This window comes from Bombina bombina, chromosome 2 (genome assembly GCF_027579735.1).
Source record: "Bombina bombina isolate aBomBom1 chromosome 2, aBomBom1.pri, whole genome shotgun sequence".
NCBI lineage: Eukaryota > Metazoa > Chordata > Amphibia > Anura > Bombinatoridae > Bombina > Bombina bombina.
Window position 1 is genome coordinate 699,841,453 of NC_069500.1, and position 25,830 is coordinate 699,867,282.

The window sequence follows — 25,830 nt, forward strand, 5'->3', positions numbered from 1 at the left end:
GATTTTAAGTTCAGTTTTTTATCTCCCCCCATAATTTTAATGAATTTTGGTTTAACCAAATGCAGCAACCAGAAATCTATCTCCTACTGATGAGTTCCAAAAAGAACGAAACAGGCCGTCTAGTGGTGAGTGATTTCTGGTTTGCTGCAATAATCCTGATAAAAGGATCACTGTGTAAAAACAGTATTTTGAAGCAAAAAAACTGATAATTTTCATATCTAATTTGCATATCTTACCAAGAATACTCTTGTGCATTGGTAACATTGTATATTAAGTATTTCTGGGAAAAAGCAAGCGGGGAATCTTGCCTAGATGTGCTAATTTCCTATGCAAATATTTACATTGATATATATATATAAAATTTCAACAGGCTTCTCCACCCAGTGCACATCAATATGAAGCTTTTATTGCTGATAAATAAGCTTAATTCAGCACTGATGCATGAGGATATATGGTCATATGGTCATAGTACTTTCCAACAGCATTACAATCAAATAGCTGGTTTCTAGAATGTGCGGCTCCAGTGACAAACTCTTCTGGCAACATAAAACAAACTGAGCATGAACTGACCTGCACCAGTGCTGCAAGCATGTGTATACGTACGACGTAGCTTAGACCTGAGAAACATGATAGCATCTACATACTTCCACGGGACTAATGCAAAAATACTTCTATATAAATTGAAATGCACCTTTGCCCATTTTAATTTTCACCTTTTTATCCCTTTAAGTTTTGGTTTTGTTCTAATATCTGAACCACTTTATGGAGAAGGCAGTTCTAACAGTTAATAGTAGTATAAACCGTATTATGTTCAAATATAGATATAGTTTTTTTTCCCCCTCTAGTTCTCCCTACTAAATGGTCCTTGTGGTGGCAGCAGTTAGTGGTATATAATAGTGGGATGATTCCCCCCCCACCCTTTTCTAGTTTTAGGGAAAACTAGAAAGTATATTTTGTTGATACCCCTTAAAGGGACAGTCTGCAATAGAATTTTTATTGTTTTAAAAGATAGATAATTCCTTTATTAACCATTCCACAGATTTGCACAACCAACACCGTTCTATTAATATACTTTTTACCTCTGTGATTACCTTGTATCTAAGCATCTTCTGACAGCCCTCAGATCACATGACTGACTATTTAAAATCTATTGACTTGCATTTAATACTGTGTTGTGTTAACTCTTAAATAATTTCCCGGGCGTGAACAACATGTTATCTATATGGCCCACATGAACTATCAGTCTCCTGTTGTGAAAAGCAAATACAAAAGCATGTAATTAAGAGGCTGTCTATAGAGCCTTTGAAACAGGCAGAAATTTAGTGGTTTAAATGTTGGTTGTGCAAAGCTGGGTAGAAAGGAGTTTTAAACAATAACAATTTCCGTGTAGACGGTCGCTTGAAACCCATTAATCAAAGTTACAGGCTTACCTGCAGTGTCATTGTGACTGATCTACTGCTCAGACAAGCACACAGGTAAATAAATGCAATCTAACAAGTGAAGGCAAACAAATACAATGTAACCAGTGATTTAGAAAAGACTAGGTTGACAGCCCTAGTGCTAAAATAAAAAATGCTAACATCTGAATAGCACTTAAAATTAATTACAAAAACTACAGACTTGTATGTGCATTATTTAATGCCAACCAATTCTTTTCCATTAACCAAACTTTCAGATTGTTCCGAGAGTACTAGAATTGTGCATTTCCCCCCTATAGTTCCTTCCTAAATCACACTTTCCCCACTATGGAATGGTGAATTCATCTAAACAGTTAAAAGTAAAAAAAAAGACACTTTTAAAGCTTTAGATATGTTTAATAAAAAAAAATTAAACATTTTTTGCACTGATTTTCAAAAACAATAACAAATGGTTCTCAAATGTTCCCTTTGATGCGCTTCATATAAGGCCCCAGTGTAAACTTAAGTTATGCTCTCAAACCTGGCTCCATGTGCAGAGATACAATACACTGTATTTTAGCAACTCTAAACTCTCAGGGAGGGGAGAAAAAAACATTTGGGAAAGATTACTTCATGCCACATTTACCAATACAGTTCATGCGAACATCATAATCCTCTATAAAAATGAGGAAAACATTGACTGCACACAAAATCTTTAGAAATAGCCCCTTGTAATATATACTCAGTGCGTCAAACTTTGAACGCCTGTAATTTACTAAGAAAAAAAGGGGAGGTAAACTGTATAGAAACTCTTGAAAATGCTTCCTGTGGAAAGCTGCGCCGTGAGACTGCAGTCAACAGGTCTTCTTTGTCTTTTCCGTTTAGCATTTTAAAAGCCAAGGTAGAACTCCTTCAGTTACATAAATTGCGTGTTGTCTATCCGGTAGTGTGCACTTTTCTGTTCTTGGTGGAATTTTGAAGTAGAGTAATGAATTAAAAAAAAAAAATAGTAGAAAAAATGATGTGGAGATTGAACTGGATGCTTTTGGTATAGTTTAATGCATTGCATTACAACATTTATGCTGGGAACATTCTTCAATATTTTAAATCACACAGCATGGTGAATTGAGGACTCAATCGATGACGCAAACAGGACAGTTCACTTAGGCTCTTGTTTGTCTTGCAGTAATGGTATAATTGACTCCCACGCTGTAAGGCACTATTCAGAAAAAAACAACATATTCATGTAATATCATCTAAATGCAAAATTATTTGTATAGTTGAATCAAGCATAACAATTTTACTGCAACATCTATATATTAAATGGTATTACAAAGTTTATGATTTGATGGTGTGCAAAACAAATGAGTTGAGCTTGTTATAATACAATCTCAGATACTAAACTCCTCCCTGCACCTCTGACTGATCCCCAATCCACTAATGTAACAAAAATGCACCACAAAAGGAATCAAAGATGGCTGACAGAATGAAAATGTAGGGTGTGAAAAAATATGGAGGGGATCCCATGGGATTTGGATTAGACAATCTATGTTAGAGAGAACACATCAAGGAGCAAAATGGACAGAGGAACAAGGGAAGCAGGTAAGTGAGCTCACAGTAAATGCTACAGCAACTCATAAAAACACAGAACTAGCATTAATACAGATTTAAAGGAAGCTAAACATAACTGATACGGTTAATAGACAACTACCTGTAATAATATAAAACTCAGGAGCAGCAATACACCACAGGAAGGTAGCTGATTATTGGTGGCTTCACATATATGCCACTTGTCATTGGGTCAGATCCAGCTAGCTCCCAGTAGTGCATTGCAGCTCCTTCAACAATAGATACCAAAAGAATGAAGCAAATTTGATAATAGAAGTAAATTGGAAATGTGTTAAAAATTGTATGTCCTATCTGTATCATGAAAGAAAAAAGTGTGGTTTATGTCCCTTTAATCTAGACTAGTCTGACATACTTTGGAGAACATTCCTTGGTATTAAGAATCCTATGTGCTGCACAGCAGCTGCATGATCAGTTCAGGAGCTCGTTTACATCTGTCTCTAAGTGGTGACAACAGAGAAGTTAAGATAAACAACAAGAAACTATTCAAAGGATGCATCCCTGGAATGCAAAACAATGCACATTTTGCTAATAAAACAACCATTTTAAATGCTTTCAAATCTTTTTTGTTTTTTTCTGCAGGTCTTTTGTAATGTAGTAATTAATTTCTGACACACAAAAAATACTTCACTACTACAACTTCACTTCAAAAGGGACATGAAACACAAAAGTTTTCTTTCAAGATTGAAATAAATAGTACCCTTTTGGGAAAAAAACCCCCTTACAGTTAACTTATATTATCAAATTTACTTTGTCCTCTTAGTATCCTTTGTTGAAAAGCAGGTAGGCTCAGGAGAGTGGATGAGCCTGTAGCACTATATGTCAGCATTTTTGCCAGAACGATTTTAACAATGTTATAAATAATACTCAAATGTGTATAACATTATTAAAAAAAAAAAAAAAAACATTCTGGCAGAACAGCAGCTATATAGTTCTCCGGACACATACAAACTACCTACCTGGGTATTCTCTTCAACAAAGAATATAATGAGAATTAAGAAAATGTAATAATAGAATTACATTAGATTTTGCTTTGTTTTTTAAACTGTTTACTCTATCAGAATTAAAGAAATAATGGAGGTTTAAGCACAAGTAGGCCTAAATCTTTAACTCCAGGCAAAAATTGGATTAATCCCAATATATATTTCATTTTCCTCTTCTTGAGCCTTGAAACACCCAGCGCCTTTTTCTCCCATGGCCTCTCCCCCTTAAGTAAGGCCAGGGGACGGTGTGTTACTGTTGTTGGTAAAGCATTATGTTACCCCCCTAGAGCGAATAATGACTGGCATACTAAATACTGTGCTAATGCTAGAGCCTGAGAAGAGCTATTATACAATCTAAACAATTCTTACAATAAAGCTTCCTAAAGAGTTTTACTAACTACACTTATATGATTTTAACAACAAACTAGCATTGTGTAGCAAATCATTCATTTGTTCTATTTATGAACTAGTGTGAAGAGTGTATAATCCCAGACTCAGGACAGTGACTAAAACCTCATTATGCTTCACCTTCTCATAGTACTGAATGTTTTTGTCTGCCATTCCCATAAGCAGCTGGCGGAAATCTTGTCTCTTGTTATTCTGCCACCTCTCCATGTCTGCTTTCAGATCCGCATTGAAGCACTCCACCTTATCCTGGTACTTCTCCGCATCTGTTGGTACCTGAGTCTGGTAAAACAGAAAAATGAATGGATAATTGTAATCTAATTGTGTTGCATGTATAACAATGGTCTGTTAATGACAGGAGGGATTTGATTTAAATCACTAGCCAGTAAGACCAGTTTAAATAGATTGAAAACATAAATTATGCTTACCAGATAATTTCCTTTCCATCTGTATGAGGAGAGTCCACAGCTTCATTCCTTACTTGTGGGCATACTGAACCTGGCCACCAGGAGGAGGCAGACACCCCAGCCAAAGGCTTAAATACCTCCCCCCACTCCCCTCATCCCCCAGTCATTCTGCCGAGGGAACAAGGAACAGTAGGAAAAATATCAGGGAATAAATGGTGCCAGAAGAACAAAAAACTTTGGTCCGAACAACGGAGAAAACGGGCGGGGGCCATGGACTCTCCTCATACAGATGGAAAGGAAATTATCTGGTAAGCATAATTTATGTTTTCCATCTTAATATGAGGAGAGTCAACGGCTTCATTCCTTACTTGTGGGAAACATATACCCAAGCTCTAGAGGACACTGAATGAAAACAGGAGGGTAAAACGAGAGGCAGACCCTATTCGGAGGGCACCACAGCCTGCAAAACCTTTCTTCCAAAAGATGCATCAGCCAAAGCAAAAAAACGTCAAACTTGTAAAATTTTGAAAAGGTATGCAAGGAGGACCAGGTAGCGGCCTTACAAATCTGCTCCATAGATGCCTCATTCTTGAAGGCCAAAGAGGAAGCCACTGCTCTAGTAAAATGAGCCTTAATCCTCTGAGGGGGCATATGTCCCACTGTTTCATAAGCTAAGCCAATAATGCTCCTCAACTAAAAAGACAAGGAAATGGACGAAGCTTTCTGCCCCTTACGCTTCCCAGAGTAGACAACAAACAAAGAAGAAGTCTGTCTAAACTCCTTAGTAGTTTGAAGATAGAACTTCAAGGCCTGAACCACATCTAAATTATGAACTAACCGCTCCTTCGAAGAAGAAGGGCTAGGACACAAGGAAGGAACAACAATCTCCTGATTGATGTTGCGATCAGAAACAACCTTAGGAAGAAAACCTAACCCAGTAAGAAGAACAGCCTTATCAGCATGGAATATTAGGTAAGGAGGCTCACATTGCAAGGCAGCCATCTCAGATACTGTGTGCGCCGAGGCAATAGCCAGTAAAAAGAGAACCATCCAAGATTTTGATGAACAAAAGGACCTTGTTCCAGCAGATCCCTGCGACAAGGTAACCTCCATGGAGGAGAAGATAACATCCCCATTAGATCCGCGAACCACATCCTTCGCGGCCACGATGGAGCAATCAGTATTACTGACTCCTGCTCCTGTTTGATGCGGGCCACTACACGAGGAAGGAGTGGTAACGGCGGGAAAAGGGAGATTAGACTGAACCTCCAAGGCACTGCTAATGCATCTATTAGCTCTGCCTGAGGATCCCTGGACCTCAACCCACATCTGGGTAGCTTGGTATTGAGACGAGACGCCATGAGATCCATCTCCGGCGTCCCCCACCTGTTGCATATTTCCGCAAACACTTCAGGATGGAGAGAACATTCCCCCGGATGAAAGCATTGTCTGCTAAGAAAATCTGCTTCCCAGTTGTCCACACCCAGAATGTGGAACGCTGACAGCGAACAGCTGTGGGCCTCCGCCCACTCCAGAATCCGAGATACTTCCCTCATTGCTAGGGAGCTTCTAGTTCCCCCCTGATGGTTGATGTAAGCCACCAAGGTTATGTTGTCCGTTTGGAATCTGATAAACTGGGTCGAACCCAGAAGGGGCCAAGGCTTCAGAGCATTGAAGGTCACTCGAAGTTCCAAGATGTTGATCGGGAGGAGGGATTCCTCTTGAGTCCACAGGCCCTGTGCCTTCCTGGCACCCTAAACAGCTCCCCATCCTGAGAGACTCGCGTCCGTAGTCACAATCTCCCAGGATGGTCTCAAGAAGGACGTCCCTTGGGACAGGTGATCTGGACAAAGCCACCAGGAGAGCGATTCTCTCGACCGGCTGACCAGAGAAATCTGTTGAGACTGATTTGAATGATTGCTGTTCCACTGTCTCAGCATTTACAGCTGAAGAGGTCTGAGATGGAACCTGGCAAAGGGGATGATTTCCATGCAGGACACCATGAGGCCAATTACCTCCATACACCAAGACACATGGCCTGAAGGAGGTCTGGAGGGCAAGACAATTGGAAGTTAGTGTTTATCTTCCATCCATGAGATTGAAGAAGAGAAAGAAGAGCTTTCGAATGGTCCTTGAACTAAAATATGGCGCCACTGCAATCTCTCCTTGAACCAAAGTATGGCGCCACTGCAATCTCTCTGGTTCTGTCCACTGCGAGCAGAGACCCCAGAACCTTTGTAAAAACTCTTGGAGCAGTAGCTAGACCAAACAGAAGTGCAATGAACTGGAAGTGCTGGTCCATTAACGCAAATCTTAGGAACTTGAAGTGTTCCTTATGTATAGGAACGTGAAGTTAGGCATCCTTCAGGTCTATCGTTGTCATAAATTGTCCTTCCTGGACTAAAGGAAAAATGGACCTTATTGTCTCCATCTTGAACGAGGGGACAGACAGGAATTTGTCCTAAGTAAATTTAGGTCCAGAATTGGACGAAAAGTACCCTCCTTCTTTGGGACCACAAACAGGTTTGGGTAGTATCCCAGACCTCCAGGGCAGAGAGATCCCTCACACACCCTAGAAAAGCCTCTTTTATTTCTGGCCCTGAAGACCGGTTTGATAAGGAATCTGCCCCTGGGAGGAAGAGACTTGAAACCTATCCTGTATCCCTGAGCGATGACCTCCAGTACCCACAGGTCTTGCACGTCCCCAAACCAAGCTTCTGAAAAGAGTGATAGTCTGCCCCCTACCAGATCCAAAGCCGGATTAGGGGCTGCCCCTTCATGCTGACTTTGACTCGGCGTGCTTCTTATTCTGCTTGGATTTATTCCAGGACTGAGGAGATTTCCAAGTTCCCTTGGACTGCTCTGGCTTTGCAGAGGGCTGCTGACGTTGGGATTTGTCTGAATGAAAATTAGGACCTTGTCCCTTAGGCTTGTTCTTATCCTGAGGTGAAAAGGCACCTTTGCCTCCAGTAACTGTGGATATGATAGAGTCCAGGCCTGGACCAAAAAGAATCTTTCCCTTGAATAGGAGAGATAGAAGTCTAGACTTCGAAGTCATGCCCGCAGACCAAGATTTCAGCCAGAGTGCCCTATGGGCTAGCACAGAAAAACCTGAAGCCTTTGCGTTCAGCCAAATAATCTGCATATTTGCATCACAAATAAAAGAATTAGCTACCTGCAAGGCCCTAATTCTTTCTAGGATCGGGTCGAGGGGACCCTCCACCTCGATCAACTCAGATAAGGAGTCGCACCAGTAGGTAGACGCTCCCGCAAGCGCTCTTTAAACAACGAAATATCCTCAAGTGGGATAGTAGTGCGTTTTGCAAGTGTGGAGATAGCACCGTCTACCTTAGGGACGGAACCACACAACTCCAACTGAGAGTCCGGAACCGGGAACAATTTCTTAAAGGAAGAAGGGGAAAAAGAACCAAGTCTTTCCTATTCATTCTTAATAATGTTCGCCATCTTTACGGGAACCGGGAAAGTCTGTGGTACAATCCTGTCATCGTAGACCTTATCTAATTTAGGAATGCAAGGTTCCTGGAACCTCTAAAGTAGCCAACACCTCCTTTAGCAGAAAGCGTAAGTGTTCAATCCTAAAGCTAAAGTCTGGTTCCTTCGCAGCTGGAGGCAGTAGATGCCGACCCAGAAAGAGCATCCTCTGAAGTATCCGAGGCGTCTTCATCATCGGATAATCTTGTATCAGATAAATCCAATAAGCTAGTAGATGACCCCTGGGAGGGAGAGCAATATTTAACCTCTCACTTGCGCTTAGCAGTGCAAGGTAAAGCACTAAAGGCCGCAGACACTGCCGTCTGTAACTGTTCAGTAAAGTCTGATGGTAAAAGGGTCCCTCTAGATAGAGGAATAGGAGTGCTACAGGAAGCTGCATGTGTATTAGGAGATAAATGTAGGGTGTGCACCTCATGGGGCGGAGACTCCTCTGAGGTAGAAGGCTTAGTAGTACTAAACATATTAGCTTTCTTTGATAAGATTACTTTATCAAGGCATGTGGAACATAATTGAGCAGGCGGGTATACCGTGGTCTCCTCACAATATAGACAGGCATTAGCATTAGGTAAAGAGGGAGTACCCTCTAACGTATCAGAGTCCTCCATAGCTTGCGCTTATAAAAAGGACTAAAACAAAGATAAATGGCACCTTTATACCCCCAATGGCTGGGACACTCACACCTCCTATGACCCAGGCCCAAGAGAGAAACCGCTGACAAGACTACTTAAAACTCCAGTCCCATTTGAAGAGTACTACCCTCCATAAGGAACTACTCTGTATCTTCTGACACATCTCTGCCAACCTCCTGTGACGAAAGGCAAAGAATGACTGGGGGATGAGGGGAGTAGGGGAGGTATTTAAGACTTTGGCTGGGGTGTCTGCCTCCACCTGGTGGCCAGGTTCAGTATTCCCACAAGGAATGAAGCCGTGGACTCTCCTCATATCATGGTTTTCATTTTAAGAATAATAACTTTTCAGATTACTTTTCCTGTTATATCAGAGGATTACTGATTTGGTTATATATCATTAGATATGCATAGAAAGATTATTGAAATGAATGACATTATTGGGAGGTGAACTATCTCCAGCTTAATAGGTTAATCATTCATATCTAATCAACTTTTCAGCTGCACTTTACTGGAAGGAGAAAATAATGATTACCTTAACCCCTTAACAACCAAGGGCATGCGAGGAACGTCCTACAAAAAAACACCCTTAACGACCAAGGACGTTCCTGGCACGTCCTCTGGGGTTTGAAGCTCTGGAAGCGATCCTGATCGCTTCCAGTTGCATCCTGGGTATTGCAGTGATGCCTCGATATTCAGGCATCACTGCAATATCCATTTTACCCCTCCCTGCATCCATCGATGGGGCGATCATTGGTGGGTGGGAGCTGCAGTTGGGAGGGCGGTGGGCGGCCCTTCGAAGGTCACATCCATGTTTGATGTTGGTGACCGGATCCGCATGTGACGTAGTTGTAGCAGGGAAAGGTGGCAAGACTTTCCAGGCCCAAGAGAGAAACCACTTCGTCTCCAGACACCGCACGGTCAGGAAGAAGAGAATCACTGTGACCACACCTGGTCACATGGTGCGCCAAGCAGGACAGTCCCTGCCCCACTAAAAGCACGCCAAGCCTAATCGGCTGCGCAGCGCTCCAAAGTGAAAGTAAAACCTGTACGTGCCAACATCTGCCTGAGCCACATCTCACACATGTCAGTACCCAAGATGGCGGCAAATAGGTAGAGGGGGGAGGGTTAGAGAGCTGTATGGGGGGGGGGGTCAGGGGGGGATCCTAAACAGCAATATATATATATATATATTTTTTATTATTTTTTTAAAAACAAAGAAAAAAACTAAATATTTTAGTACTAGCAGACTTTCTGCCAGTACGTAAGATGGCAGGGACAATTTTGGGGTGGGGGAGGGAAGAGAGCTGTATGGGGGGGATCAGGGGGTTGAATGTGTCAGGTGGGAGGCTGATCTCTACACTAAAGCTAAAATTAACCCTGCAAGCTAATTAACCCCTTCACTGCTGGGCATTATTCACGTGTGGTGCGCTGCAGCATTTAGCAGCCTTCTAATTACCGAAAAGCAACGCCAAAGCCATATATGTCTGCTATTTCTGAACAAAGGGGACCCCAGAGAAGCATTTACAACCATTTGTACAATAATTGCACAATCTGTTGGTAAATAATTTCAGTGAGAAACCTAAAACTTGTGAAAAAGTGAACAATTTTTTTTTATTTGATCGCATTTGGCGGTGAAATGGTGGCATGAAATATACCAAAATGAGCCTAGATCAATACTTTGGGTTGTCTACTACACTACATTAAAGCTAAAATTAACCCTACAAGCTCCCTAATTAACTCCTTCACTGCTGGGCAAAATACATGTGTGGTGCCGAGTGGTATTTAGCGGCCTTCTAATTACCAAAAAGCAACGCCAAAGCCATATATGTCTGCTATTTTTTAACAAAGGAGATCCTAGAGAAGCATTTACAACCATTTGTGCCATAATTGCATAAGCTGTTTGTAAATAATTTCAGTGAGAAAACAAAAATTGTGATAAATTTACTTTGGGATGTCTTCTTAAAAAAAAAAATACATGTCAAGGAATATTCAGGGATTCCTGAAAGATATCAGTGTTCCAATGTAACTAGCGCTAATTTTGAAAAAAAGTGGTTTGGAAATAGCAAAGTGCTACTTGTATTTATTGCCCTATAACTTGCAAAAAAAAGCAAAGAACATGTAAACATTGGGTATTTCTAAAATTTAGAATCTATTTAGCATGGGTGTTTTTTGGTGGTTGTAGATGTGTAACAGATTTTGGGGGTCAAAGTTAGAAAAAGTGTGTTTTTTTCCATTTTTTCATCATATTTTATATATTTTTTATAGTAAATTATAAGATATGATGAAAATAAGGGTATATTTAGAAAGTCCATTTAATGGCGAGAAAAACGGTATATAATGTGTGGGTACATTAAATAAGAGGAAAATTACAGCTAAACACAAACACTGCAGAAATGCAAAAATAGCCTAGGGTCCCAGACGGTCAACAAATTAAAAAGTGGTCTGGTCACGAAGGGGTTAAAGGGACAGTCAAGTCCAAAAATAAACCCGTTCATGATTCAAATAGAGCATGCAATTTTAAACAACTTTCCAATTTACTTTTATCACCAATTTTACTTTGTTCTCTTGGTATTCTTAGTTGAAAGCTAAACCTAGGAGGCTCATAAGCTAATTTCTTAGACCTTGAAGGCCGCCTCTAATCTAAACAAATTTGACATTTTTTTCACCACTAGAGGGCATTAGTTCATGTGTTTCATATAGATAACATTGAGCTCAGGTATGTGAATTTACCGTGGAGTGAGCACTGATTGGCTAAAATGAAAGTCTGTCAAAAGAAAGAAAATAAGGAAGAAGTCTGCAGAGGCTTAGATACAAGGTAATTACAGAGGTAAAAAACGTGTATTATAATAACTGAATAACTGTGTTGGTTATGCAAAACTGGGGAATGGGTAATTAAGGGATTATCTATATCTTAAAACAACAACAATTCTGGTGTTGACTGTCCCTTTAATAACAACAATTGGAATAGTTTTTTCTTTCATATAGGTGGCGAGAGTCAACAAGCTAGTTACTGATGGGATATACATTCTTACCAGGAGGGGGTAGAGTTTCCCAAACCTCAAATGCCTATAAATAGACCTCCCACCTCACTCATACCTCAGTTTTAAAAACTTTGCCTCCTTAGGAGGTGGTGAAGCATGATGTGCTTGATTTCTTCAGTGAGATGCGGTTAAAGCCCAGTTACTCTCTAAGTGCAGTGTTTGTCTGAGGGATGTGAAGGGAGTATTGCTTGATGATACCATGTTTTCGCCTATGGGAAAGCTTTTCATAAGGCTCTCTGTAAATCAATTGCAGGGATTTATCTGCTGCCTCCCTTTATAGATCGACAATATACTCTTGTACCATTACCTCTGCTGACATGTTTCAGTACTGGTTTGGCTGTCTGCTATATGTGGATGGGTGTCTTACACGGCAAGTATATACTTTTATTATGTAAGACACTCTCAGCTATGGATTGGGCACTTTTTAAGTAAAGTTGTTATATATTGCTTGTATACATGCCTTGAGTTAGTAATTCAGTGCTCTTTTTTAGCGACTTAATTTGTGGCTAAATATTTGTCAAGGTTGGTCAAGGTTTCTATGCTGCTCAATGCGTCCCATCCCACTCCTTTTCCCTTACAGTTATCACATTATAATACAGGGATTAATGCTGCTTCAATAGCTACAACTGGTCAAAATACAGCTATCACAATGTCCAACATACAGGTAGTCAGATCTAAACATTGTCAGTCTGAGAATACATTACAAATGGCGCCTTGAGACCCTTACGGGTGAATAGCCGCGCTTTACAAGAACCCGATAGATAGATAGATAGATAGATAGATAGATAGATATAATGGAATTAATGAATGATAGAAACAGAGTTGACCAGACAACCCTTAATCAGGTTTTTCCACAGGATCAGAGAATAGCAGGGGCAACCACCATTGGCAATCCAAATATAAACCCCAATCAGGAGAGATACTCCCAGAGAGAATCGAGACCTCAAACAAGATACAAATACATAATTTTGATAATGTTATTAACTTATCTTCCCATGATTTGAGTGATGTAGAAATGAAAGTTTTAGGCCTAGGACTTTCTTTTGCCCCATCTAATAATTTCAGTGTTTTTCATACACTCATGGATGTCAATAGATTAGTGAGAAACATTACACTAAAAAAATTATTTTCAAGAAATTCCACAGACCATGAATCTGACAGGGAGGACACTGCACACCCCTCTAGCATTACAGCAACTACAATTGGAGGCACCAATGGAGTCAGGTGACTTGAGCAGAGATCCTAATTTCAAGAAAAAAATCTACATTTTATCCCATACATAAAAGGGGCAATATTATTGAAACCTTTTACAACAGGATAGAAAAGGATATATTAAAACTCAAGGACAATCATCCCAAAGTATCATCCAACTTAACGGAAATGGAAAGGAAAGCACTTATTGCTCTCAAAGACAATACTGAACTGGTAATTAAAGGGGCTGATAAGGGAGGAATGGTAGTTGTCATGGATCTCACCCAGTATATTAAAGAGGGTTTAAAACAGCTAGAGAGAATCGGATTATTTAATCCTTAAAGGAGACCCCACTAGCCTTTTCCAGGAAGAATTAAGGCAGATTTTGGATGATGGTGTTGAACCGGGGTGCATTGATTCTAAAACGGCAGAATATCTTTTTGCAGATTTTCCATAAACACCTCTTTTCCACCATCTACCAATGGTGCATAAATGTTTGGACAATGTGGATGGTCGGCCAATAGTGAGTGGCATAGATTCCCTTTTAGGCAACTTATCTGAATGTATGGATACAGTACTTCAACCTTTGGTTACATCACTCCACTCTTATCTAAAAGATACCAAACACATACTTAATTTAGTGAATACACACAAGTGGTCTGAACAATCAGGTTGGCTCACAGTGGATGCAGTATCTCTATACTCAAGCATTCCACACCTAAAGGGGATAGAGGCTGTTTGTTTTTTTTCTTGATAATTTTACTGATTACACTGACATTTTTAAACTTTATGTGATTAAAGTCCTGGGTTTTCTTTTTACACACAATTTCTTTCAGTTTGAGGGTGCTTACTATCTCCAGAGATGTGGCACAGCTATGGGAGCTAAATTTGCTCCTTCCTTTGCTAACCTTTTTCTAGGTTGGTGGGAGTTCTGCCACATCTTTGGAGATAGTAATCCCTACAGACAATATATCTCTTTATACAAGAGATATATAGATGAATCTTTGTTTATTTGGGAAGGTCTCTATGAATATGTACCATTGTTTATGGATTATTTCAACTGTAATGATATAGGTCTAAAATTTACCTTTGAGTACAATGTCACTGATATTAATTTCCTTGATATTACACTAAAGGGAATCAATACAGGGTCAATAGAATCTACAGTCTATCGAAAACCAATTTCAGGCAATTCACTTCTTTTAGGTACAAGCTGTCATCCTAAATATGCGATAGCAAAGGGTAAATTTACCAGATTGAAAAGGAATTGTTTGAATCCCCAGGATTTTGATACTCAGGCAATAGATCTAGAGAAACGCCTAGTAGCCAGGAAGTATCCAATGAAAGCAATCAAAAAAGGCCAAATGGGCAGTTAATGCCATACCAAGGGAAAATCTTTTGTCAGGAAACCATAGGAAGGTTGCTAATTTTGAGGATGTAACATTTGTCACAGGACATAGTGCTCAATACCCTGCAGTATGCCACATTGTACGCAAACACTTTTCTATATTGTCTGCGGAGGACAAACTAGTAGATACAGTGTAAAGTGGTTTGAGATGCTCATACAGAAAAAGTCCTACTTTGGGCTCAATTTTGTCTCCAACTCTTTTGAGATCGCAACAACAACAAGGGGGTGCTTGGCTCAAACATGGGGGCATGTACAGGTGTGGACACAGGAAGTGTAAACTCTGTGATTTTGTTAAACTTACCAAGGTTTTTTCTAGCACAGTAACGGGTAAAAATTACAAAATTGAGGCTTGTCTAAACTGTACATCACAAAATGTTATTTATCTCATACAATGCACGTCATGCAAGATCCAATATGTAGGTCTCACATCTAGGGATGTCAATTCTAGAATTAGAGAACATTTATCCTCTTTTAGTACTAAGAGATCTTCTACACCACTTGTGCAACATTTTGGTATTTACCATAATGGGAACCTTAAGAGAGTTTTTCCTGGTGTGCTATAGAAAAGATACTTAGACCTAGGAGAGGAGGTGATCTCGATAACATTTTGGCTAGACGAGAGGCCTATTGGATCTTTACACTAAATACCAGATTGCCTCATGATTTAAATTCAAGATATATCATATGAATTTATGGCAGTAATTAGGTTTCTTTACTGTTAGTTTCAAGACATTTGTACATATTTATGCATTTTTGTTTTGAGTGATACATTTTGAGGATATCTCTACCCATGTCGTTTTCACACTAGGATAGTATGGTAATATACATCTTATCCACATTGTATCCTCATTTTTGTATACTGCATAGTTATTTGCAATTCCCTCTTTTTTCAAATTTCTCTGACACAGATAGTATATTGTAGCGTATGCTTGTTTATATCAGAGTATCCACATTTGGCTATTTGATAGTATGCAACCATGGATATTGTATAACAGTGTGACATTCCATACATATATTTCGGTAATGTGTTTTTACGTTTATGTTTATTGACATCACTTTCAAGTGTTTGGTGTATATATATATATATATATATATTTTTAATTACCATTATTATAGTTCATTTGAGATCTTATATTTTAGCAATGTGAGAACAGGTAGTGCTTAATTGGAGTGCAGGTAAACACAATTTTTCTATATTACTGTTTTTCGTGATAACATTTACGGATTACGATTATATTGTTAATTGAGTAGCAATCATACTGTGGTGCGGCCTGATTTTTTAACCAATTGCAGATGGACAACGTTTTTTTTAAGTCAGTAGCAACTAGTTCATCTTAGGCTATGATTACGGATGTTACCCGAAACGCGTAAGTCGTTCTAGGACTACGCACCAGTATGTATGATTTGCTTGAAGGTTTTGGATGTACCCCCTATTTTGGTTTTAACCATTGATCACAATAAATATTGAAGATTTTATCCTACGAATTGAATCATCCACTTTTTGTTTCATAACTTCATGGTCTGTGAAATATACAGGATTTTTTTGGAGCTAGTAATTTACTTATAAATTAGGATGCTAAGTATTATGTTAGTCTCATGGAATGTTGATAATCACATTTTATGTAGTTATAATAGTCTATTAGTTGTTTTTTTTTAGGTACATTTTGTTTTTTTGTATTTACAATCAAAGTTCTTACCTGCTTTTTAGAGTGAAAGGTGTATTAGAAATTTACTACATCTTTGCATGTCGCCCATGTGATGATGCTACTTATGTCATAGCGTGACGTGTCATCATTTTGCGACCGTTTTTTTGGTGCCAAAAATGAATACTGTCTATATTCTTAGACATGTTATATCTATGGCTGATATTGCTGCTGCTTCTACATTATGGTTGGCCAGTTTAGCACAACAGTTGTCTTTAGATTCTGAATTATCTAACATTATTGTTTTACTTCAAACATACACAATTTTATTTGTGATGCTATATTTGATGTTATAAAGATCAATGTCAAATTAGAAGAGCTTTATGGCCTAAATCTTGGAATGCTGACATGGTGTCAAACAAGATTAGTATCTCTCTCTTTTCAAGGTAAAAATCTTTTTGGTTCACAATTGGATTCTATTATCTACACTGTTACTGGGGGTAAGGGAGTTTTTCTGCTCAAAGACAAGAAATCTAAGGGTAAATTTAAAGCTCCCAATCATTTTTGTTGCTTTTGTCAGAATAAAGAAAAGAAAACCACTCCTTCCCATAAGGCCTCTGGAGACCATCTCCAAATTGGAATAAATCCAAGCCTTATAAGAAACCAAATCCTGCCCCTAAACCTACATGAAGGTGTGGCCCTCAAGCCAGTTCTTCTGGTGTGGGGCAGACTAAAGCTATTTCAAAGAGTTTGGACAGACTCTGTCCAAAATCAGTGGATTCAGAATATAATTTCTCAGGGGGTATCGAACATTATTCAAAATAAGATCTCTCTTGGGTAGATTCTTTCTTACCCATGTACCAAAAAACCCAGTAAAAGCTTAAGCCTTTCTGAAATATGTTTCAGATCTAGAACTTTCAGGGGTATTTATCCCAGTTCCACAGCAGGAACAAGGATTTGAGTTTTTATTCAAATCTATTCATTGTACTAAAGGAGGAAAATTCTTTCAGACCAATTTTGGATCTGAAAACTTTAAATCGTTTTGTAAGAGTCCCAACTTTTAAGATGGTGAGTATAAGGACTATTCTGCCTTTTGTTCAGCAAGGTCACTTCATGTCCACAATAGACTTACAGGACGCTTACCTTCACAATCAGATTCATCCAGATCACTATCTATTTCTGAGATTCTCTTTTCTAAACAAGCATTACCAATTTGTCGCTCTTCCATTCGGCCTTGCAAAAGCACCAAGAATATTCTCAATAGTTCTAGGTGCCCTTCTATCTGTAATCAGAAAGCAGGGTATTGCGGCGTTTCCTTATTTGGACAATATCTTGGTATTAGCTCAATCTTTTCATTTAGCAGAATCTCACACAAAACAATTTATGTTGTTTCTACAAAGAGATGTTTGGAGGATCAATTTACCAAAGAGTTTTTTTATTCCTCAGACAAAGGCCACCTTTTTTAGGTTTCCAGATAGATTCAGTGTCCATGACTATGTCTATCCCTAACAGAAAAGAGACATATGAGATTACTTTCAGCTTGTCTAAACTTTCAGTCTCTTATTTCCTTCAGTGGCTATGTGAATGGAAATTTTAGGTCTCATGTTTGCAGCATCGGACACGATCCCTTTTGCTTGTTTTCATATGAGACCTCTACAGATTTTCATGTTGGACCAATGGTAGAGGGATTATACTCGGATATCACAACTGATATACTTAAATCCCAACAATCATCTTATTGTTCAAGGGGCCTCCTGTGTTCGTCCTACCTGGACTGTTATCACAATAGATGCATGTCGCACAGATTTGGGAGCTGTCTGGGGGTCTCTGACAGTACAAGCAGTTTGGAATCCTCGAGAGGCAAAGTTACCAATCAATATTAGAGCTCCGAGTTATTTTCAGAGCTCTTCAAGCTTGGCCTCTATTAAAGAGATTACCGTATATTCGGTTTTAAACAGACAATGCAATGTCACAACAGTGGCATATGTCGATCATCAAGGGGGGGGCTCGCAGTCCCTTAGCAATGAAAGAAGTATCTCTAATACTTTCTTGGGTGGAATCCAACTCTTGTCTAATCACTGCGATTTATATACCAGGTGTAGACAATTGGGAAGCGGATTATCTCAGCCGGCAATCTCTACATCTGGGGGAGTGGTCTCTCCATGGAGATGTGTTCTATCAGATTGTGAAGATGTGGGGTCTTCCAGACATATCTGATGGTCTCTCGTCTAAAAAAGAAACTTCCCAGATACCTCTCCAGGTCCAGGGATCCCCAGGCAAAATTGATGGATGCTTTAGCAGTTCCATGGTTTTACCAACCTGCTTAAATTTTTCCACCTCTGGTTCTTCTTCCAAGAGTGATCTAAAAGATCATAATGGAACAATCTTATGTGTTTCTGATAGCACCAGCATGGCCTCCCAGTTGCCAACCTTGGTTACTTCCTCGAAGACCAGACCTTCTGTCTCAAAGGCCTGTGTTTCCATCCGGATTTTAAATCTCTAAATTTGAAGGCATGGTAATTGAAAGCTTAGTCCTTAGTCATAGAGGTTTCTCTGACTCAGTGATTCACATTATGATACAGACTCGTAAGCCCGTTTCAAGGAAAATATATCACAAGGTTTGGAAAACCTATATTTCATGGTGTTCCACTCATGATTATTCTTGGCATTCTTTTAGAACTCCTAAGATTCTTCAGGATGGTTTGGATAAAGGTTTGTCTGCCAATACTTTGAAAGGACAAATCTCTGCTCTGTTTTATTTCACAGAAATATTGCTAATCTTCCTGATGTTCACTGTTTAGTACAGGCTTTGACTCGTATCAAACCTGTTATTAAATCTCTCTCTCCTCCTTGGACTCTAAATTTGTTATTAAAGACTTTGCAGGTTTCTCCTTTTGAGCCTATGCATTCTTTGGACATTAAACTACTTTATTGGAAAGTGTTATTTATCATGGCTATCTATTCTGCTAGAAGAGTTTCTGAATTGTCTGCTCTCTTGCGAGTCTCCTTATCTGATCAAGATAAAGCTGTTTTTCCTTAAATTGTGAATTCTAACAACATTAATAGGGAAATTATTATTCCTTCCTTGTGTCCTAATCCTAAGAATACTCTTGAAAGATCTTTAAATTCTTTGAATGTGGTAAGAGCTTTGAAATATTATGTTGATGCTACTAAAGATTTCAGAAAGACTTCTATTATTATTATCGGTTATTTGAAGAGCACCAACAGATTCCGCAGCGCTATAAACATAGGCGGAATACAAGGAAACATTTATAGGGATCAGACGGGTAGAGGGCCCTGCCAAGAGTCGCACTGTTGTAGTCAGCTCTAAAGAAGGTGATCTACAAACAGCATGGCTCTTAGACTTACATGCTAAGGGGATTCAAGGGGATAGCAATGGAGGAGAGAAACCGGTATAAAGAAAGGTTAGTGTAGGTTGTATGCATCCCTGAACAGTAGAGTTTTTTTTAGGGAGCGCTTGAAGTTTTCAAAACTAGGGGAGAGTCTTGTCGAGCGAGGCAGAGAGTTCCACAAGATGGGAGCCAGTCTGGAGAAGTCCTGTAAGCGGGAGTGTGAGGAGGTAACAAGAGAGGAGGAGAGTAGGAGGTCATGAGCAGAGCGAAGGGGACAGGAGGGACAGTATCTGGAGACAAGGTCTTAATATAGGGGGGAGCAGTGCAGTGGAGGAATTTTGTGTTTAATCCTGGAGGCAAGAGGAAGCCAGTGAAGGGATTGGCAGAGAGGTGCAGCAGATGAAGAGAGACATGTAAGGAGATGAGCCTGGCAGAGGCATTCATTATGGATTGTAAAGGAGCTAGGCGGCAGCTTGGGAGACCAGAGAGGACAGAGTTGCAGTAAACGAGGCAGGAAAGGATGAGAGAGTGGATAAAAATCTTAGTTGCGTCTTGTGTGTAAGGAAAGGTCTAATTTTAGAGATGTTTTTAAGGTGGAAGCGGCAGGATTTAGCCATGGACTGAATGTGAGGAGAGAAAGAAAGACCTGAGTCAAGTGTGACCCCAAGACATCGGCATGCGGGGTAGGGGTAATGATGGAGTTGTCGAAAGTTACAGAGAGATTGGGGGTGGAGATTTTGGAAGAAGGGGTAAAATAAGGAGCTTAGTTTTGAAGAAATTTAGCTTGAGGTAGTGAGAGGACATCCAGGAAGAGATGTGAGAAAGATAGTAAGTGACACGGGTTAGCAAGGAAGGAGATAGGTCTGGTGCGGAGAAGTAGATTTGGGTGTCGTCGGCATACAAATTCTATTGGAACCCATGGGACTTTATTAGGGAACCTAATGATGACGTGTAGATTGAGAAGAGAAGGGGACCAAATTACAGTGCCTTGCGGTACCCCAACAGAAAGTGGTGACAGGGCAGAGGAGGCCCCAGAGAAGGCTACACTAAAAGGTACGGTTTTACAGGTAGGAAGAGAACCACAAGAGGGCTGTGTCACAAATGCAGAAGGATTAGAAGAGTTTGGAGCAAAAGAGGATGGTCAACAGTATCAAAGGCTGCGGACAGGACAAGGAGGATAAGCAGAGAGAAGTGGCCTTTTGATTTTGCGGTAAGTAGGTCGTTGGTAACCTTAACGATTGCCGTCTCTGTGGATTGATCCAGATTGCAGTTGTTCGAGGAGGGAGTTTAATGTAAGGAAATAGGATAGGCATGCATACACTAGCTTTTTGAGAAGCTTTGAGGCAAGAGGGAGTAGGGAAATAGGGCGGTAGTTGGATGGGGAGGTTGGATCAAGAGAAAGTTTTTTGAGGATACGTGTGACCAGTGAATGTTTCAGGGATGAGGGAAATATACCGGTGTTGAGGGAGAGGTTGAAATGTGTGCGAGTATAGGGGTAATAAGGGGTATAGGGGTAGAGCTTGTTATAAGTGCCGAAACTTCTTCCTCAGTAACAGGGGAGAAAGAGCTAAATTTATGGCTATCTGGGATATGGTTGATAGCGAGCGTTTGAGGGGATGAGAGAATGGAAGTATGTTGAGAGCCGATTTCGTTTCTGATGGAGTTGATTTTGTTATTGAAGTGGCTGGCAAAGTCTTGAGCTGACAGATAAGTTGTATTAGGGGGTGGGGGTGGGCGGAGAAGAGTATTGAAAGTGGAGAACAGACTTTTTGGGTTTGAAGAAAGATTAGAGATAAGAGTAGAGAAGTAATATTGCTTATAGAGATTAAGGGCAGAATAGTAGGAATTCAAAATCAACTTGTAATAAAGGAAATCAGCTGAACTCCGAGATTTTCTCCAGTGCCGCTCAGCAGTACAGGAACATCTTTGTAGGTACCGTGTCAGAGGAGTATGTAAGGGCTGAGGATGAGTAAGTGATTTCCGAGCAATGATAAGAGGGGCTAGATTGTCAAGGACCGATGTAAGGGTGGAATTATAGTGGCAGATAGATTGGTCAGGGCAGGAGGAGATGGATAAGAGGTTCAAGGGAATTAGCAAGCTGCTGCTGATCTAATGACATAATGCTTCTGTGAAGTTTGGTGTGAGGAGTAGAAGGAAGGAGAGTTGTAGAGAGGGATGAGATGTTGCAAGTGAGGAGATGGTGGTCAGAAAGAGGAAAAGCAAAGTTTGTGAAGTTTGAAATAGTGCATCGATAGCTAAAGATCAGGTCAAGGGAGTGACCATCTTTGTGAGTGGGAGAATCAGTCCATTGTGACATACCGAAAGAGGAAGTGAGTTGCAGAAGTTGCTTTGCAGAGGAGGCAGTGGGATTTTCAAGAGGGATGTTGAAATCGCCAAGAATTAACTTCTAGTCTATTTGTTATTTTTTCTGGTTCCAGAAAAGGTCAGAAAGTCTCTGCCATTTCTTTGGAATATTGGTTAAAACTTCTGATTCATAAAGCTTATTTGGAGGCTGGGTACCTCTGCCTCAGAGAATAACAGCTCATTCTACAAGATCAGTTGCCACATCTTGGTCTGTCAAGAATGAAGCTTCAGTAGATCAAATCTGCAAACCAGCCACTTGGTCTTCTTTGCATACTTTTTTGCTTCTTCGGAAGCAGTTTTTGGTAGAAAGGTTCTTTAGGCAGATGTTTCAGTTTGAATGTAGTGCCTATGATTTAAGTTTTTTCAATTTTTAAGAAAACAAATAATAGCTGTTTTTATTTTATCCCTCCCTCTATAGTTACTCGTGGACTTCTACATCTTGGGTATTATTCTATCCCATCAGTAACTATCTTTGTGGACTCTCGCCACCTATATCAAAGAAATCATAATTTATGTAAGAACTTACCTGATAAATTAATTTCTTTCAGTCATTTGAGGTTTGGGAAACTATGCCCCCTCCTGGTAGAAATGTATATCCCATCAGTAACTAGCTTGTGGACTCTCGCCACCATGAAATAAATTAATTTATCAGGTAAGTTCTTACATAAATTATGTTATTTAACTAAAGAAAAATAACCATAAAAGCATTTAAAATATGTGACTGTATTTAATTAAATGTTGGTAGTATCCAAGCAGATTTAGGGGGTTTTATGCAGTTTGAGAATCAGAGCACACACTGTACACACTACTACTTATAAAAGTTATTAGTCTTTTTCATAGTATGTTCTGAAATATATTCAAAAAGCAGACTAAAAGTTCCTTTTCCACAAGTTATCTGCAGCTTCCACACCAAAAAATATTGGCAAAGCTCATCCAGATTTGATTATAAATTTGCATCTTATACATTTCCATCAAAGGCCATATTCACACTATTGTGAGCAAGTAATCCACAACATCCAGCAAGGATTACAATATACACAGTTATTTTGTTTTCACTATTTACTTCATGGGTACATACTTGAGGCTCTGCATTTTATTCATTTCCAGGGTATGTCAATATATAGCAGCCAGATATTCTTACTTTACCGTTTAAAAATGTGAAACTCCATCCCTCTGCACGCCACTCAATCACTTTCAAGCTGCGCAAACTGAAGTGCAGGCAGGAGGGCAGCGAAACGGTTTGTAATATTTCCCGCCTTCTAACTTCCCTCTCCAACTAGCTATGAGTAGCGCAACACCACGTGACATCCATAATTAAAAACAGAATTTATGTTTACCTGATAAATTACTTTCTCCAACGGTGTGTCCGGTCCACGGCGTCATCCTTACTTGTGGGATATTCTCTTCCCCAACAGGAAATGGCAAAGAGCCCAGCAAAGCTGGTCACATGATCCCTCCTAGGCTCCGCCTACCCCAGTCATTCGACCGACGTTAAGGAGGAATATTTGCATAGGAGAAACCATATGATACCGTGGTGACTGTAGTTAAAGAAAATAAATTATCAGACCTGATTAAAAAACCAGGGCGGGCCGTGGACCGGACACACCGTTGGAGAAAGTAATTTATCAGGTAAACATAAATTCTGTTTTCTCCAACATAGGTGTGTCCGGTCCACGGCGTCATCCTTAGTTGTGGGAACCAATACCAAAGCTTTAGGACACGGATGATGGGAGGGAGCAAATCAGGTCACCTAGATGGAAGGCACCACGGCTTGCAAAACCTTTCTCCCAAAAATAGCCTCAGAAGAAGCAAAAGTATCAAACTTGTAAAATTTGGTAAAAGTGTGCAGTGAAGACCAAGTCGCTGCCCTACATATCTGATCAACAGAAGCCTCGTTCTTGAAGGCCCATGTGGAAGCCACAGCCCTAGTGGAATGAGCTGTGATTCTTTCGGGAGGCTGCCGTCCGGCAGTCTCGTAAGCCAATCTGATGATGCTTTTAATCCAAAAAGAGAGAGAGGTAGAAGTTGCTTTTTGACCTCTCCTTTTACCGGAATAAACAACAAACAAGGAAGATGTTTGTCTAAAATCCTTTGTAGCATCTAAATAGAATTTTAGAGCGCGAACAACATCCAAATTGTGCAACAAACGTTCCTTCTTCGAAACTGGTTTCGGACACAGAGAAGGTACGATAATCTCCTGGTTAATGTTTTTGTTAGAAACAACTTTTGGAAGAAAACCAGGTTTAGTACGTAAAACCACCTTATCTGCATGGAACACCAGATAAGGAGGAGAACACTGCAGAGCAGATAATTCTGAAACTCTTCTAGCAGAAGAAATTGCAACCAAAAACAAAACTTTCCAAGATAATAACTTAATATCAACGGAATGTAAGGGTTCAAACGGAACCCCCTGAAGAACTGAAAGAACTAAGTTGAGACTCCAAGGAGGAGTCAAAGGTTTGTAAACAGGCTTGATTCTAACCAGAGCCTGAACAAAGGCTTGAACATCTGGCACAGCTGCCAGCTTTTTGTGAAGTAACACAGACAAGGCAGAAATCTGTCCCTTCAGGGAACTTGCAGATAATCCTTTTTCCAATCCTTCTTGAAGGAAGGATAGAATCTTAGGAATCTTAACCTTGTCCCAAGGGAATCCTTTAGATTCACACCAACAGATATATTTTTTCCAAATTTTGTGGTAAATCTTTCTAGTTACAGGCTTTCTGGCCTGAACAAGAGTATCGATAACAGAATCTGAGAACCCTCGCTTCGATAAGATCAAGCGTTCAATCTCCAAGCAGTCAGCTGGAGTGAGACCAGATTCGGATGTTCGAACGGACCTTGAACAAGAAGGTCTCGTCTCAAAGGTAGCTTCCATGGTGGAGCCGATGACATATTCACCAGATCTGCATACCAAGTCCTGCGTGGCCACGCAGGAGCTATCAAGATCACCGACGCCCTTTCCTGATTGATCCTGGCTACCAGCCTGGGGATGAGAGGAAACGGCGGGAATACATAAGCTAGTTTGAAGGTCCAAGGTGCTACTAGTGCATCCACTAGAGCCGCCTTGGGATCCCTGGATCTGGACCCGTAGCAAGGAACTTTGAAGTTCTGACGAGAGGCCATCAGATCCATGTCTGGAATGCCCCACAGTTGAGTGACTTGGGCAAAGATTTCCGGATGGAGTTCCCACTCCCCCGGATGCAATGTCTGACGACTCAGAAAATCCGCTTCCCAATTTTCCACTCCTGGGATGTGGATAGCAGACAGGTGGCAGGAGTGAGACTCCGCCCATAGAATGATTTTGGTCACTTCTTCCATCGCCAGGGAACTCCTTGTTCCCCCCTGATGGTTGATGTACGCAACAGTTGTCATGTTGTCTGATTGAAACCGTATGAACTTGGCCCTCGCTAGCTGAGGCCAAGCCTTGAGAGCATTGAATATCGCTCTCAGTTCCAGAATATTTATCGGTAGAAGAGATTCTTCCCGAGACCAAAGACCCTGAGCTTTCAGGGATCCCCAGACCGCGCCCCAGCCCATCAGACTGGCGTCGGTCGTGACAATGACCCACTCTGGTCTGCGGAAGGTCATCCCTTGTGACAGGTTGTCCAGGGACAGCCACCAACGGAGTGAGTCTCTGGTCCTCTGATTTACTTGTATCCTCGGAGACAAGTTTGTATAGTCCCCATTCCACTGACTGAGCATGCACAGTTGTAATGGTCTTAGATGAATGCGCGCAAAAGGAACTATGTCCATTGCCGCTACCATCAAACCTATCACTTCCATGCACTGCGCTATGGAAGGAAGAGGAACGGAATGAAGTATCCGACAAGAGTCTAGAAGTTTTGTTTTTCTGGCCTCTGTCAGAAAAAT

The 25,830-nt window shown here is 40.4% G+C and overlaps 1 protein-coding gene across 3 annotated transcripts in view; it reads right to left on the bottom strand.

The window, feature by feature from the left end:
- Positions 1 to 1,793: 1,793 nt before the first annotated feature.
- SNX30 (sorting nexin family member 30) overlaps positions 1,794 to 25,830 on the bottom strand; it is a 221,600-nt gene continuing 197,563 nt past the window's right edge. For all 3 annotated transcript variants that reach the window (XM_053702680.1, XM_053702679.1, XM_053702681.1), the window contains exons 8-9: positions 4,535 to 4,693; positions 1,794 to 2,616 (exon numbers count right to left, since the gene is read on the bottom strand). In XM_053702680.1, coding sequence (XP_053558655.1) covers positions 2,557 to 2,616; positions 4,535 to 4,693 — 219 coding nt within the window. In that variant the 3' untranslated portion in view covers positions 1,794 to 2,556. The remainder of the gene's footprint in view (positions 2,617 to 4,534; positions 4,694 to 25,830) is intronic.